The 15,549-nt window shown below is 43.2% G+C and overlaps 1 protein-coding gene across 9 annotated transcripts in view; it reads right to left on the bottom strand.

Annotated features, from left to right (window-relative positions):
* The window catches only part of LOC307099905 (protocadherin gamma-C4), a gene marked incomplete at its 5' end in the record, with an annotated part of 162,285 nt that overhangs the window by 105,964 nt on the left and 40,772 nt on the right, over positions 1-15,549 (bottom strand). Inside the window, one exon of one of the 9 annotated variants that reach the window (XM_079771974.1) lies at positions 12,528-15,183. The exons of 6 other annotated variants lie outside the window; for them this stretch is intronic. In XM_079771974.1, coding sequence (XP_079628100.1) covers positions 12,528-14,951 — 2,424 coding nt within the window. Of the gene's footprint in view, positions 1-996; positions 3,421-8,943; positions 11,374-12,527; positions 15,184-15,549 lie in introns of those variants that run through there. 2 more of the 9 variants (XM_079771978.1, XM_079771994.1) reach the window with 2 other exon arrangements.

Genomic DNA, 15,549 nt, shown 5'->3' with positions numbered 1-15,549 from the left:
AGCAAAAAATATATTTTTCAGTGTGCCACAAAATTTTAGTAACTAGTTTATGTGTGCCATGAGATGAAAAAGGTTGAAAACCACTAACTTAGACTATAAAAGTAGTTAGTCCCAGATTAGATTATTTCTGACTGCATTTTTTAGCATACCCACTAAGTAAAGTTCAACTACTGGTCTAGGACTTGAGTATGTGAGATGTTTGTTTCATAAAGCCAGCATCCCCAATATCCTACTTGGAGAGCCCATAGTCACACTTCATATGGCTGTACCACTAAAACTGCACATAGGAATTTTGTAGTGAAACATGTAATTGCCTATTTCACAAATGCCACTTACAATACTTGAAAAGACATTTTATTTGACATCATATTTTATTGTTTTTGAACAATGACCTTCAGTGTGGCATTAGACTCTATGCTTATCATTGATATAGAATTATTGAAACACACATTGACATAGTGAAGTTTGAAACACACATTTTTTCTTCAGGCATTTTCCCAGCCTCCCACCAGGACCCAACTTTAATAGATCCATATGCTTTAAATAGGTCAGGAAGCAAGTGAGATTTTTCAAGGACATCAAGTTGAGGTACATGGAGGCAGAAGCCAGACACAGAAAAAAATTCAGACTGAAACAATCTGCAGGAGCTTTTTGTACATCTGACCTACAGAGAATCCTGAGCAGTCCCTTCATTCTCATTGATAAACTACATGAATTAAGAACATCAAATGGAAAATGGTGGAAGGTATACAAATGTGATAGTCCACTTATTCATAATCTCATCCATAGGCATCCACTATAGAAATGATACCAAATCTTACATTAATAAGTGTTCCATGTTAAAATATCACCACTGGAATAAACCATTTAACATGCTTTAGTTTTTTAAAGTTTTTTCACCACATCTTCAAATCACTGCCTTCACAAAACAATAAAGATATTTACACAAAGTATAATTCCTCGAGAATATAAATATAAATGAATGACTGTACTCACCTGAATACTTTGAGCTTCATCCTTACATTCATGAAAATCTATGGGTGCTAAAAAGGGATCTTTTTTCTCACAGCTGTCATCACTGATGAGCGTGTCTGCATAGTTGGGCTGCGGGAAGATCAGGTGACTCTTTCCTGAGTCCGCGGTGAGAGAGACCTCCTGGGAATAGGTCTGCAAGAATGCCTGCACCCTGTCCACACCCACAAAGTGGGAAGCTGGCACCCCAGCGAACCCGCCTTCTGGAGCTTGGAGCAGGCGCGAGTTGTGCCAGCGCCTCAGCCTGAGTGCTAGCAGGATGATGACAAAGGCAAGAAAGACGCAGGAGACCACGGCCACTGCCACCACCAGGTACAGAGTGAGGCCTGAGGCTTCGGAGTCGTGAGGGACTTCCAGGCTGCCCAGGTCGGCCAGAACATCTGGGATGCTGTCAGCAACCGCCACCGTGAGCGTGACAGTGGCTGAGAGGGGGAGCTGGCCATGGTCCTGAACTGCCACCACCAGGCTCTGCTTGAGCGCATCTCTGTCCAACAGGGCCCTTGCAGTGCGCACCTCGCCCGTGTGCAGCCCCACCACGAAGAGTCCTGGCTCGCTGGCCTTGAGCAGGCGGTAGGACAGCCAGGCATTCTGGCCCGAGTCTCTGTCCACTGCCACCACCTTGGTCACCAGGTAGCCGGGTTCTGCAGAGCGGGGTGCCAGCTCCACACCAGTGGAACCGTCAGTAGGGATGGCAGGGTACAGTATTTCGGGTGCATTGTCATTCTGGTCCAGCACAAACAGACTCAGGGACACGTTGCTGCTGAGCGGTGGGTCCCCGCTGTCATGTGCAGTCACTCTCAATTGCAAGTCACGGAACTGCTCATAGTCGAAGGAGTGCAATGCATACAGGACACCAGTGTCAGAGTTGATGGAGACATAGGAGGAAAGAGGCACACCCTGGATGGTGTCTTCATCCAGGGAGTAAGTGACTCTGGCATTCTCGTCACTGTCAGGGTCGTGTGCAGTCACCGTGAAGATGGAAGCACCTCTGGGGTTGTTCTCAGGGACATAGACAGAGTAGGAGGAGTGGGGAAAGGAAGGTGGGTTGTCGTTGGTGTCTGACACCTTTATGGAGATGTGAGTTTCTGTGGACAAGGGCGGGGTTCCACTATCTGTGGTCTTCAGTGTGATGTTGTACATAGAGAGTATTTCTCTGTCTAGGTTTTTTGCTGTCACCAATCTATAATAATTGTCTATTGATCTTTCTAACTTGAAAGGTAGATTTTCTGAAATAGTGCAGGTCACCTCACCATTCTTCCCAGAATCTCGGTCTTGAAAGTAGAAAAGAGCAATTACTGTTCCAGGAGGAGTATCTTCAGGAATTGAGCTGCTTACAGATGTTATTGTCACTTCTGGGGCGTTGTCATTCACATCTAAAATGGTGACCCGTACTTTGGCCCTTGTCATACTATCAGCACCATCCTGAGCCTGAACTTCCATTTCATAGTAGCTGGATTCTTCATAATCTAAGCTTTCTAAAGTTGATAGTTCTCCTGTGTGGGAGTTCAGTTGGAATATCTGCAGAATTTTTGGAGTTATTTTCCAAAAAGAGTATGTCACTTCCCCATTGACTCCCTCATCTAGGTCGATAGCATTTACTGTGAGCAGTCTTGTGCCCACCGGCACATTCTCAGGGACAGTGACTTGGTACTGGGGCAAAGAGAAGACTGGCGCATGATCATTCACATCCAACACTGCCACTTGGATGCGGGTGGTGCCAGATAAGGGTGGGTCACCACCGTCAGAGGCTGTGAGGAGGAGGTGGTGAATCGCCTCTTCCTCCCGGTCCAGCACCCGCTCCAGCACTAACTCCGGGTATTTAGTTCCGTCCTCTCCAGTTTGCACAAGCAGGGAGAAGTGGCGATTGGGGCTGAGCTGGTAGCTCTGGAGGGAGTTCGTGCCCACATCCGGATCCCTAGCCTCTTTTAACGGAAACCGCACCCCAGGAGCTGTATTCTCCATTATTTTTACATTCATTTCTTCCGTCAAGAACCTAGGAGCATTGTCATTAACATCCATTATTTCCACTTCTATAGGGTAAAGATTCATTTTATCTTCTATCAGGATGTTAAAACTCACCAGACACCGCGCGCTCTGAGCGCAGAGTTCCTCCCGGTCTATCCTGCCCGCCGTGACCAAGCTGCCAGTTCTCTTATTCAGAGCGAAAAGCTGCGTCCTACCTCTGGAGACGATGCGGACTCCGCGCTCCGCCAGCTCCTGGGCCTCCAGCCCCAGATTCTTGGCGATATTACCCACAAAAGACCCTTTGTCTGTCTCCTCCGGCACGGAATAGAGAATGTGTCCTGCCCAAGCTTCGCTCCGGGTCCCCAGGAGGATGGAGAGCAGGATGAATCCTCTGTAATCCCGGCCCCTCTCTGGAGCCGCCATTGTCTTGCAGATCATTAGACCCTGGGCTACCTCCTGTTGTGTTTCCGGATGCTAGTGTGTCCCCTGGAACGCTCTGTATTCGGAAAAGGAGCCCCAAATCCAGTAGAATATAGGTCTGAGTTTGATGTCTCTTGGAAAAGAGTTTGTCACAATCTGGCGTTTCTTTGTGCTGTAAAAGCTCGGTAGTTCCGGGGGATCTTTCTCCTGGTTGGTGAACAGCGGCGCTCAGAGTCCTTACTATGTTACTGCACCATATTGAAGGCAAAATAATTGCTTTTTCAGAAAACTTGTTTTAGCCTTCAAAATTCTTCCATTTATATTTCTTTAATCCAAAAACGTGAATTTTAAGAAACTGTGAATTTATGCAACAATGTTCATGGATGAGTGTTTATTAGTCCCTAATGATTTTTGAAAATTCCTTGGTTTGCCTTTCAACTTTGAAATGACTCTTGGATACTGCCTCACATTTTATTTATTGCACATAGAGAAAATCAGCCATTGCAGGTGAAAAAATGATTTGTTTTAAAAAGGTGTGTGTATACATAAGAAACATGTTATATATTAACTGTTTATATTAGAGTAAAACAAATTTATTTTATTTTTAAAAGAATTTTTTTGCTCTTTAATCCTCACCGGAGGATATATTTTTACTGATTTTATTTTATTTTTTATGTTTTAATATTTTTATTGATTTAAGAGAGGAAGGTAGAGGAAGAGAAAGATAGAAACATCAATGATGAGAGAGAATCATTGATTGGCTGCCTCCTGCCTGCCCCACACTGGGAATCAAGCCCACAACCTTGGTATGTGCCCCCTCTGGGAATTGAACTGTGACCTCCTGGTTCCACTGAGCCATGCTGGCTAAGCAAAACAAATTTAAATTAATTAAATACTATTGAACACATACTATGCTCTAGACACCACCATGTAAAACTCAGAGAGTCAAATCTGTCTTTAAATTATGAAGAGGTAGTTTAATAAAGCTTTTGATTTTATTAAACTTTGGAGATGGTTTAGTCCAATACCTTCACTTTAATGATTTAAAAAATCAGAGGGAATTGCCTTTGTCTTGGACTATGTAGTAGTAGAACCTGTGTTGAAATATAGATATCCTCACTCCCATTCTTTTGAGAAAAAAGAGGAATAATTGTTGGCCTTAACTTATGCTTTATGCTCAAAAAGTTCCATTAGAGAAGAGAAGCTAAGCAGCAACAATCACTTATAGAAGCAACTTATTTGTGACAGAAGGCCAAAGTAAGCCAGAGGTTCTACTGATTGTGGATTCATAAGAAAATGTGTGTTGGCTTGACTGCTTCTTTTCATTATGCAATTCAAATAATCATCCTATCCTATTCCAGAATAGTTGAAGAAAGTTGGATCTCTAGACAGAGAGCCTTTGAGCATGCATGCAGGACTGTCCTGAAAAGATCCTTAGAGGTTCTCATTTCCCCACCTATGTTAATGAAACAAAACGCAATTGTTGATAGATCTGAGGTTACACTGAGCTGGTAGAAATAAAACACCATCCCTTCCACATAGTTTCAGGAGAAAAGAGAGTAACCAGTTTTGGAATGAAGATCTAGCAAGACATAGCCTTGCTTTGTAAATTATCTTAAGCCCCCATGGTAGTAGCTAGCATCACCAGGAGGAGGAACCAGAGATAACATCGAAAATGCTTAGCTTAGTTGGTGTTCTCTGATGGCATTGCTCCAAAATACAGGTAATACTTTGAATGAAATACTGTTTCAATTTATCAAAAATAATTCAGTCATATTTGTTTTTTACCAAGCAGATAAAAGAACTTCTGTTCAAAGGAACCAATATGAGTATTACAGATTAATTTCAAAAACAGGAGTTAAATACTTATTGTTTAGCAGTAATTTTGAACTTCTTGCTCATGTAAGCAAAGCATATGCTCATAAAAAGTCATGAGTACTTGCAGACATGTGCAAACACAGCTTTCATGTCTGGATATTATGGCTCCCAATGCCGTAATGTGAAATTACATTAAAAGACCGAGAAATACTCTCTATGTACAACATCACACTGAAGACCACAGATGGTGGAACCCCGCCCTTGTCCACAGAAACTCACATCTCCATAAAGGTGTCAGACACCAACGACAACCCACCTTCCTTTCCCCACTCCTCCTACTCTGTCTATGTCCCTGAGAACAACCCCAGAGGTGCTTCCATCTTCACTGCGAAATCTAATATTTCAAAACTCACAGTGTCATCTCATATGTGTCTCTTGTTCTACTATTTCATAAAAGTCTCAATTAACTTTACTTCTGGGCACCTTCTTTGGAGTTAAATAAATAATATCTAGACAAATGAGATTATACACATACTCTGAAAATAAAGCATACTTTAGAAATTAAATGGCTGTATCATCTCTAGTATCAAGTTTTCTAAGTTACTTTACAAAATAAAATTAAATATTAAGAATGTCTACTAGAGTACCACAATATGTTTAAATATAACATAAGCCTACAATATAAAGTCAAAAGAATTCTTTAGTTTTTTTCTTAATTTCTTTATTGATTAAGGTATCAAGAATTCTTTAGTTTTAAAGAGAGTATGTTATTGATGTAGTTTTGGGGCAGAATCTTGACCTTCATTTGTTTACTTGCATTAAAAATTATATGGAAAGTCTACTTGACTTCCCAGGCATTGAGTTATCTTCTCCCCTTTCTTTATGAAACATTTTAAAAATTGAAGAACCATTTGTTTAGGTTGTCATTTCCAGGCAAAGATATAGGTATTTTCCAATGATTCTAAGATTTTACTGCTTCCCCTTTGATAACTGCCACTTCAACAAAAGTTTTATCAGAAACTGGCATTTTCCACAGATGATAAAATAGCCCAATGGTTTGGTACATTTTTCTTGATGTTTCAAAATTTAGTACATGCTCAAAGTCTCAGACTGTCTATCTTATTCATAATAATCTACATGGAGTTTAGGTCAAAGAGCCTTATTTAGTCAGAACTTAGCAAATTCCATGGTTGCCAGGATTGAACATTTGGTCAGTCCACATGAATGAGTTATTATTGTGAGAGTATAATTTGATAATATTTCTGTCAGTAAAATATTTTATTTAAATAAAATGACTCAGATAAGAGAATAAAATAAACCAGATATTGCCCTGGCTGAGTAGCTCAGTTGGTTAGAGAATCCTCCCAATACACCAAGGTTGCAAGTTCAATCCCTGGTCAGGGCACATATAAGAATCAACCAATTAATGCATAAATAAGTGCAAAAACAAATCTATCTATCTATCTATCTATCTATCTATCTATCTATCTATCTCTCATATGTAAATAAAAATAAAAAATAAACCAGCCTACTATCCCAGTTATTGAGCAGAGAAAAGAATAAAATAAACCATTGTACTACTATTCATAAAACCACTTAGTGAGCTTATAACAATGAAGGTTCAAGATGTAGTTTAAATTATCCAGAATTGGTGATATAATAAAATAACATTTACAGAATGTATGAAACAAATCGTAATACTCATATAAGATATCATCTGACTCCCTTGATCAATATCAAAGATTCAAGGGAAATAAAATTGTTATTTACTATTAAATTTGGATTAAAACCATCAAAGAATTATATCAAAAATGTCCAAGCAAATCAGATTTAAAAGTGTGTATGACTGAAATCTCTTGGTTAGTCATATACATTTGGAATCTTGAAATAAATAATTCTACAATTGCTGAAGTATAATTACCACAAAACTGATTTAGAAAAACATGTATTACACTTAGCAGCTAATTTAAAGACATCAACTCAATCAGTTTTTATGACTGAAAATTTCAGGTTACAAAAGAAGTTCTCATTCATTATCAAAGTATCTTCTCAATTGTTTATTGTACTCGTGCAATTGTTTGTTTTAGATGCATAAGTAACCAATCTATTCTTTATCAGATCATAGACTGGTCCAGCTCAGAACTGGAACAGAACTTGACTATCATGTAGTTCAATGACTTATCAAAATATATTATCCCCAGTATTCTATTAATTCCATGGCCATCAACTTACTTTTTAAGAATCTCTTATACTCCTTAGCAGTCCATTTTCTGATAAAACAACTTTGACATCTCAAAACTTTTTTCTTTTTTAAAAATGTATTTTTATTCATTTCAAAGAGGAAGGGAGAGGGAGAGAGAGATAGAAACATCAGTGATGAGAGGGAATCATTGATTGGCTGCCTCCTGCTGGGGATAGAGCCTGCAACTCTCAACCCCAATATGTGCCCTGATGGGGAATCAAACTGTGATCTCCTGTTTCATAGGTTGTTGCTCAACCACTGAACCACACTGGCCAGGCTGCTTTTCTTTTTTCTACTCATCAAGCCATAGTTTCAATCACATCTTTGGGCCACAGTGAATTAGACTAATTATTCTTTCAAATGACAACCCTCTGTTCCTTAAATATTTGAACAGAGTTCCTACATAACAGAACCTTATTTTATCTGGGTTACATTTGCTAATTATTTAAATTCTTAGTTGAACATTATTAAGTCTATATTCTCCCATTCATTAGTCACTCCTCTATTTTTAGAGTTGTATCCTGTGACACTAATGAGCATATTTTAACATTGATTTTCTCTTAAAAATTATTTAGAGAGAGAGGAAGGAAAGAGAGAGAAACATGGGTTTGTTGTTCCACTTATTTATGCATTCATTGGTTGATTCTTGTATGTGTCCTGACCAGGGATTGAATGCACAAAATTGGCTATGGGGATGATGTTCTAATCAACTGACCTGCCAGGCCAGGGCTAATTTTCATTTATTTATTTATTTATTTAAATATATATTTTTATTGTTGATGGTATTACAGATATCTCCCATTTTCATTTTTAAATATTTCCCCATAATTTCTGTGAAGTACATAAGACAAGTCTTTTTAATTTAAATTTTACTTTGAGGACTATAGATATTGTGACTGGCCCAAGATGAATAACAGATAGTTCCAAAGATATTCAGGTAGTTCCAAGGATATTCAGATAGTTCCAAGGATATTCAGGTCTTCAAACACCAAAGATCTGGTCTTCTTAATTACTTTAATCTTTTATATAAATAACTTTTGATTACTAAGTAGTAAAGGGGGGAAATCTCTCACAGATCTCCATAATTTTAGAAAATACTCGCTATTAATTAAAACCAAGAAAAAAACAAGATGTTGATCTTTTAAAAAAAAAAAAAAACACCCGCAATTTGGTTTTCACATTAGAACAAGAATCTCATAGAAAAGAAATATCTAAAGAAATGAGATGTATGTAACCAAAGGCACAAAGAGCTTGCCAAGAGGAGAAAAGTAAAAGAAAATCCAGGGAATACATTATTAAGATTATTTTGGTAAAATTTGAGAAAACTAAGATAGAGCTCTATTAACAAAGAAAAAATGTTATAAAATTATATGATTCACTGCAAAATAATAAAAAGACTAAGCTCTGATCAAATAGAATTTTTAAATTTTCTGTTCAAATAAAACCAATAAAAGCAATAATCTCACCTGACCAAGGGAGCCTTCCTCTTTACAAAAACCTGAATCTTCCTGAAGCAAAAGAGGCTCGCTTTTCTCACAGCTCTCCTGGCTGATGAGCGTGTCTGCATAGTTGGGCTGTGGGAAGATTAGGTGACTCTTCCGGGAATCTGAGGTGAGTGAAACCTCGTGGGAATAGGTCTGCAGGAAAGCTCGCACCCCATCCACGTCCACAAAGTGCGAGGCAGGTACGCCCACCAACCCACCTCCAGAACCCTGCAGGTGGCATGACGTGTGCCAGCGTCTCAACCTGAGTGCCAGCAGGATGATAACAAAGGCGAGAAAGACACAGGAGACCACGGCCAACGCCACCACCAAGTACAGAGTGAGGCCTGAGGCTTCGGAGTCGTGAGGGACTTCCAGGCTGCCCAGGTCGGCCAGAACATCTGGGATGCTGTCAGCCACCGCCACCGTGAGCGTGACAGTGGCCGAGAGAGGGAGCTGGCCATGGTCCTGAACTGCCACCACCAAGCTCTGCTTGAGCGCATCTCTGTCCAGCAGGGCCCGCGCAGTGCGCACCTCGCCCGTGTGCAGCCCCACCACGAAGAGTCCTGGCTCGCTGGCCTTGAGCAGGCGGTAGGACAGCCAGGCGTTCTGGCCCGAGTCTCTGTCCACTGCCACCACCTTGGTCACCAGGTAGCCGGGTTCTGCAGAGCGGGGTGCCAGCTCCACACCAGTGGAACCGTCAGTGGGGATGGCAGGGTACAGTATTTCGGGTGCATTGTCATTCTGGTCCAGCACAAACAGACTCAGGGACACGTTGCTGCTGAGCGGTGGGTCCCCGCTGTCATGTGCAGTCACTCTCAATTGCAAGTCACGGAACTGCTCATAGTCGAAGGAGTGCAATGCATACAGGACACCAGTGTCAGAGTTGATGGAGACATAGGAGGAAAGAGGCACACCCTGGATGGTGTCTTCATCCAGGGAGTAAGTGACTCTGGCATTCTCGTCACTGTCAGGGTCGTGTGCAGTCACCGTGAAGATGGAAGCACCTCTGGGGTTGTTCTCAGGGACATAGACAGAGTAGGAGGAGTGGGGGAAGGAAGGTGGGTTGTCGTTGGTGTCTGCCACATGTAGAGAGATCAAAGTTTTTGTAGACAGAGGCGGCACCCCTTTGTCTGTGGCTGTCACCGTGATATTGTACAGGGATACCTGTTCTCGATCTAGAACTGTATTGGTCACTAATCGATAATAATTGTCTACTGACTTTTCCAGCTCAAATGGCAGACTTTTTGAGACAGAACATGTTACCAGGCCATTCAGTCCAGAGTCACGGTCATATACTTGAAAAAGAGCAATTACTGTTCCTGGAGGAGTACTTTCCACAATTGACTTGCCTCCAGATGTGACTACTACTTCTGGTACATTATCATTCACATCTAAGACAGTTATTAAGACTTTTGCTCTGCCTTGTAGACCTGGCTGATCCCGAGCTTCAACCTCCAGCTCATAAAAGCTGGAGTCCTCATAGTCTAGATTTGCAGAAATTGATATTTCTCCAGTGAAAACATTCAAGCAGAAAATCTTTGAGATCTTTTCTGTTATTCTCACAAAAGAATACGTTACTTCTGCGTGGACCCCTTCATCCTGGTCGGTGGCATTTACTGACAACAGTGGTGTACCTATTGGCAGATTTTCAGGAACACTCACAAGGTAGACAGGCCGAGTAAACACCGGAGGATTATCATTCGCATCTAGGACAGTTACCAGAATTCTCGCGATGCCTGAACGGACAGGGTCACCTCCATCCATGGCAGTAAGAACCAAGTGGTGAATAGACTCTCCCTCCCGGTCCAGAGTGTGCTCCAGCACCAGCTCCGGGTATTTGGGCCCATCAGTTTCACTTGACACGTCCACTGAGAAGTGACTACTCCCGCTGAGCTTGAAGCCCTGTAGAGAGTTCACCCCCACATCCGGGTCAGAGACCTCCACTAGTGGAAAACGAGAGGATGGGGCTGCGTTTTCAAGAATTTTCACTTCCAATCCTTCCCTTAAGAATTGGGGTGAATTGTCATTAATGTCCACTATTTCCACCTCTACGGGATAAAGATTTAGTTTGTCCTCAATGAGGATGTTAAAACTCACCAAACATCGCGGGCTCTGAGCGCAGAGCTCCTCCCTGTCTATCCTGCCCGCGGTGACCAAGCTGCCTCTTTGAGTATTCAGAGCAAAAAGCTGCGTCCTACCTCTGGAGACAATGCGAACTCCGCGCTCCGCCAGCTCCTGGGGCTCCAGCCGGAGATCTTTGGCGATGTTGCCCACGAAGGAGCCTTTGTCCAGTTCCTCAGGAATGGAGTAACGGATTGGCCCAGCCGGGACCGCGGCCCCCCACAGCGTCCCCAGGAGCAGATAAAGCAGGACAAACCCGCTGTGGTGCCAGCGCCTTTGCAGAGCCGCCATTACTGGCTCCTTGTGGACTTCCCTGGAGTTGTGCGTAGGGGGAACAGGTTCGCTTTGCTCGTGGGCTTCTCAGAATTAGAGTTCAAGATCCATAAACAAGCAGAGTTCCGATGCGAAGCGTTTTAGGTCAGAATTTTTGCGCAGCTGCTGAGCTTTTGTATCTGATCTGCTTTGTGCTTGGAGGATATAACTGGAGTTCTCATTGCTTTCCTTACCCGGGTTAGTGAACAGCGACACTTAGAGTCCTAACTTAATACTGCATCGTATTTGTGAAAAGATCATAGAGAGGATCTGAATTCTGCTAAATCTGCATAGATAGCACTCATAAAATTTCTCTCCGCAAGAGTGAGAAGCATTTGGACAAATAAAAGAGCCTATTTTAAAAATAATTTTAAATGCTCCCTGGAACTTGCCATCATTTTTGTGGTGCTATCTCTTATGGCCTTGGAGAAGAGAAATATACACTTTTCTGTAAAGCTTTAATTATCACACCCCACCGCAATTTATATTTGTCCCATTTTCAATAAGGGAACCAGCAACCACAAACATATTTGAACCAATCCACGTAGTGACAGTTAAGTGTTGTCATTTAAAAATTTTCATTATCTATTTTAAATTAACAAGTAAATTAAGCCCTAATTTAGCCAATATCTGTGTATACTTTTTAAAACATGCAAATGAAGTGAAAACATATGGGCTACAATGAAAAATATTACATATTATATAGTATATAGTACATAGTACATAGTATATAGTATATAGTATATAGTATATAGTATATAGTATATATAAACCACAATTTAGGATTGACTGCATTGAAACTAAGAAAAACACTTAATTGTCTGGATTTATGTTTAATTATATATAGCTAATGTGTCTCACAATGAGAGTGTGAGGTACAAATGTATTAAAAATGTTTCAGGATATATTGTTTTCAGATTAACAAAAATTTCAAGACTATCACAAGGTGACTTTGTATGAAAGAACAATTGCAACACAGATAAACAAAGAATTTCCAACACCCCCATTGTATGCCCTCCAAATCAATAAAACACAAAATCAAGATATGTTTAGCCTGTATACTTTTTACCTCTAAAATAATGAATTGAAACCTAATTATACTTACGGGAGGAGAGAGTTTTGAAGTAACTCACCTGTTGCAACTTGACTGAATCAGATGTCATTTGCGGATTATCATTACTGGTACTCTCAAACCAAGAGGCTTCATTACATAGAAGATCTTGTGGTGGAGCATTTTCAGGGTTTATATTGACAAATTTAAACTCAGTCTTTGAGGAGTGTGAGGCAGCGCATAAATTGTAGGAATAGGGCAAAGTCCCGTCGCAGTAGTTGGGGAAAACCCCAGGTCCAGTGTTGGAGCAGACACCACCAGTCTGAAAGCAACTCCAGGCAGCGGGGCTGGAGGAGCGTCGCAGGGTCAGGGCAACCGCCAGAATCACCGCCAGTAGGAAGAGCACGGAGATCAAGGTCAACGCCACCACCAGATAGAACTGAAGCTCAGCCTGGGGGTCAGAGGATGCTGGTTGGTCACTGAGGTCTGGCAGTACATCCTGCAGGTTATCAGCAAAGACCAGGTGCAGCACAGCGGTGGCTGAGAGGGGTGGCTGTCCCCCGTCCCGCACGGCCACCAACAGGCGCTGGCGGGCCGCGTCCCTGTCGCCCAAAGCTCTGGCTGTGCGCACCTCGCCCGTGCGCAGCCCCAGGCTGAAGAGTCCGGGCTCGCTGGCCTGCAGCACGTGGTAGGACAGCCAGGCATTGTGTCCCGAGTCGGCGTCCACCGCCACCACCTTGGTGACCAGGTAGCCCGGCTGTGCGGCGCGCGGCACCGTGTCGAAGAGCGCCGAGCCGTCGGGCCCCAGCGCCGGGTACAGCACCCTGGGCGCGTTGTCGTTGCGGTCGCCCACCAGCACGCGCAGGCTCACGTTGGCGTTGAGCGCAGGCGAGCCCTGGTCGCGCGCCTGCAGCGTCAGCTCAAAGGCGCGCAGCTGCTCGTGGTCGAAGGCGCGCTGCGCGAACACCACCCCGCTCTGCGCGCTCACGGACACGTAGGATGACAGCGCCCGTGGCTCCAGGTCGCTGGCCACGATGGAGTAGGAGACCTGGCCATTGGGTCCCAGGTCGGGATCCGAGGCGCTGACCTGCGCTATGGAGGCACCCGGTGGGTTATTTTCTGCCACCCGGACCAGATAAGAGGCCTGGTGGAAAACAGGAGCATTGTCGTTGACATCATCGATGTTTAAGGTGACACTTGTTTTGGAGGAGAGGGGAGGTTTGCCCTTGTCGGTGGCTGTGATGGTAATGTTGTATTCCTTAGTCTGCTCTCGATCTAGGGCTCCATCTGTCACCAACTTGTATGTATTTTTTGTATCTTGAACTATTTTAAATGGGGAGTTTCCATTTAGTTGGCATAGGATTTCCCCATTAAAGCCAGAATCCAGATCATGTGTTTTGATCAGGGCAACAACAGTTCCCAGCTCTACATCTTCTTGTATATGTTTAGATTCAGAATCCAGGGTTATCTCAGGAGCATTATCATTTTCATCCAAAATATCTATCTGAATTTTACAATGTGCTGTGTGACGTCCACCATCCTTTGCTTCTACCCCAATTGTGTAGCGCTCTCTCTCTTCAAAGTCCAGTCCTCCACCAGTGGAGACTTCCCCTGTTTGACTGTTCAGCTTGAACAGCTGTCTCACTGCCTTACCAATGTTGATGAAAGTGTAGGTGATCTCAGCATTGATGCCCTCATCCAAGTCAGTGGCCATCACTCTTAGCACAGAGGAGCCAACTGGCAGGTTCTCTGGAACACTGACCCTGTACATGTCCTGGGTGAACACTGGGGGATTATCATTTGCATCTGCCACAATCACCCTGATCTGGGTAGAGCAGCTTCTGGCAGGCTCACCCCCATCCACAACGGTGAGGACCAGGTGGTGGCAGGACTGCTCTTCCCTGTCCAGGGGAGCCTTCAGCACCAGTTCTGGGTACCTAGTGCCATCAGGGTTCTCTTTCTGGGTCAAAGAGAAGTGTGGGTTGGGGCTGAGGTAGTACTGCTGCAGGGAATTGACCCCTACATCAGAGTCTTGTGCGGATTCCAAGGCAAAGGTGGCTCCAGTTAGGGCCAGTTCACTGATTTCCAGTTCAGTGATATTTTGGCTGAAGGTCGGTGGGTTGTCGTTGACATCCTGAATCACCACAGCTATATGAAAAAAGTTCAAAGGCTTTTCAGCAACCATTTCGAATTCCAGAACGCACGTTGACTTCTTGCCACAAATCTGCTCTCGGTCTATACGGTCGCCCACAAGTAAGTCCCCGTTCTCGGTGTTCACTGTAAAGAATTTCTTCTTGGCACTAATCCGCAGGTTCTGAGTAGGCAAATCTCGCACACCAAGCCCCAGATCCTTGGCGAGGTTCCCCACCAGCGAGCCCCTGGCCAGCTCCTCAGGAATAGTGTAGCGGATGTGTTCGGAGAGCGCCGGGCAGAACAAAGGCAACAGGAGGAGAAAGGGCATTCGCCTCCGCCCAGCCTGGCCCTGCGGTCCCCAGCGGTTTCCCATCCCGCTTTCTGAAAGTTTTCCTTACTGATTCCGAAGAGCAGCGATCTATCCCAAGAATTCTCTGAGCAAGAGTGGTTCCTTGATTTGTCTGGGCAGACAAATTATCTGATAGCTAGCTTCTCTGCAGAGAGCCGGAGAGCGCACAGTTCTTCCGATTCCTCGGTCTGATGGCGATTCCTTTTTCAAGAGCCGACACTTCGCTCAGAACTAGCCGACAGCGGCACCCCGCGTCTCGGCTGCAGAACTGCAGTGGTGGTTACTAAATCAGCTCCAAATCTGAGCCGCCTAGAAGACAATTCCACTGTGTCCTGATGCAGATACTTTTCTTCCCATTTTACAAGGATATAATATTTTAAATGTTCATTATATCTTCGGTCTGGTTGTCATTTCTTTGAACGTGAACTGTACTCATCCAAATTAAGTGAGTTTTACTCGTCAGAGAACAGAAGTACCTTGCTGAAGATATTTATTGGCATAGTCGTGCTTTTAGTTTTTATTGCCATAAAGTGGTCATAACAACATATTCCCTGCTTACATTAGTAGAATTGAGGGCAAAATAAAATAATATATAGAAAGTGATAAAAATGAAATACAGTGT

This window comes from Cnephaeus nilssonii (assembly GCF_951640355.1).
Source record: "Cnephaeus nilssonii genome assembly, chromosome: 5".
Classification (NCBI taxonomy): domain Eukaryota; kingdom Metazoa; phylum Chordata; class Mammalia; order Chiroptera; family Vespertilionidae; genus Cnephaeus; species Cnephaeus nilssonii.
Note: the sequence above shows the minus strand (reverse complement) of the source record. Positions and strands in the feature narration are given on the sequence as shown.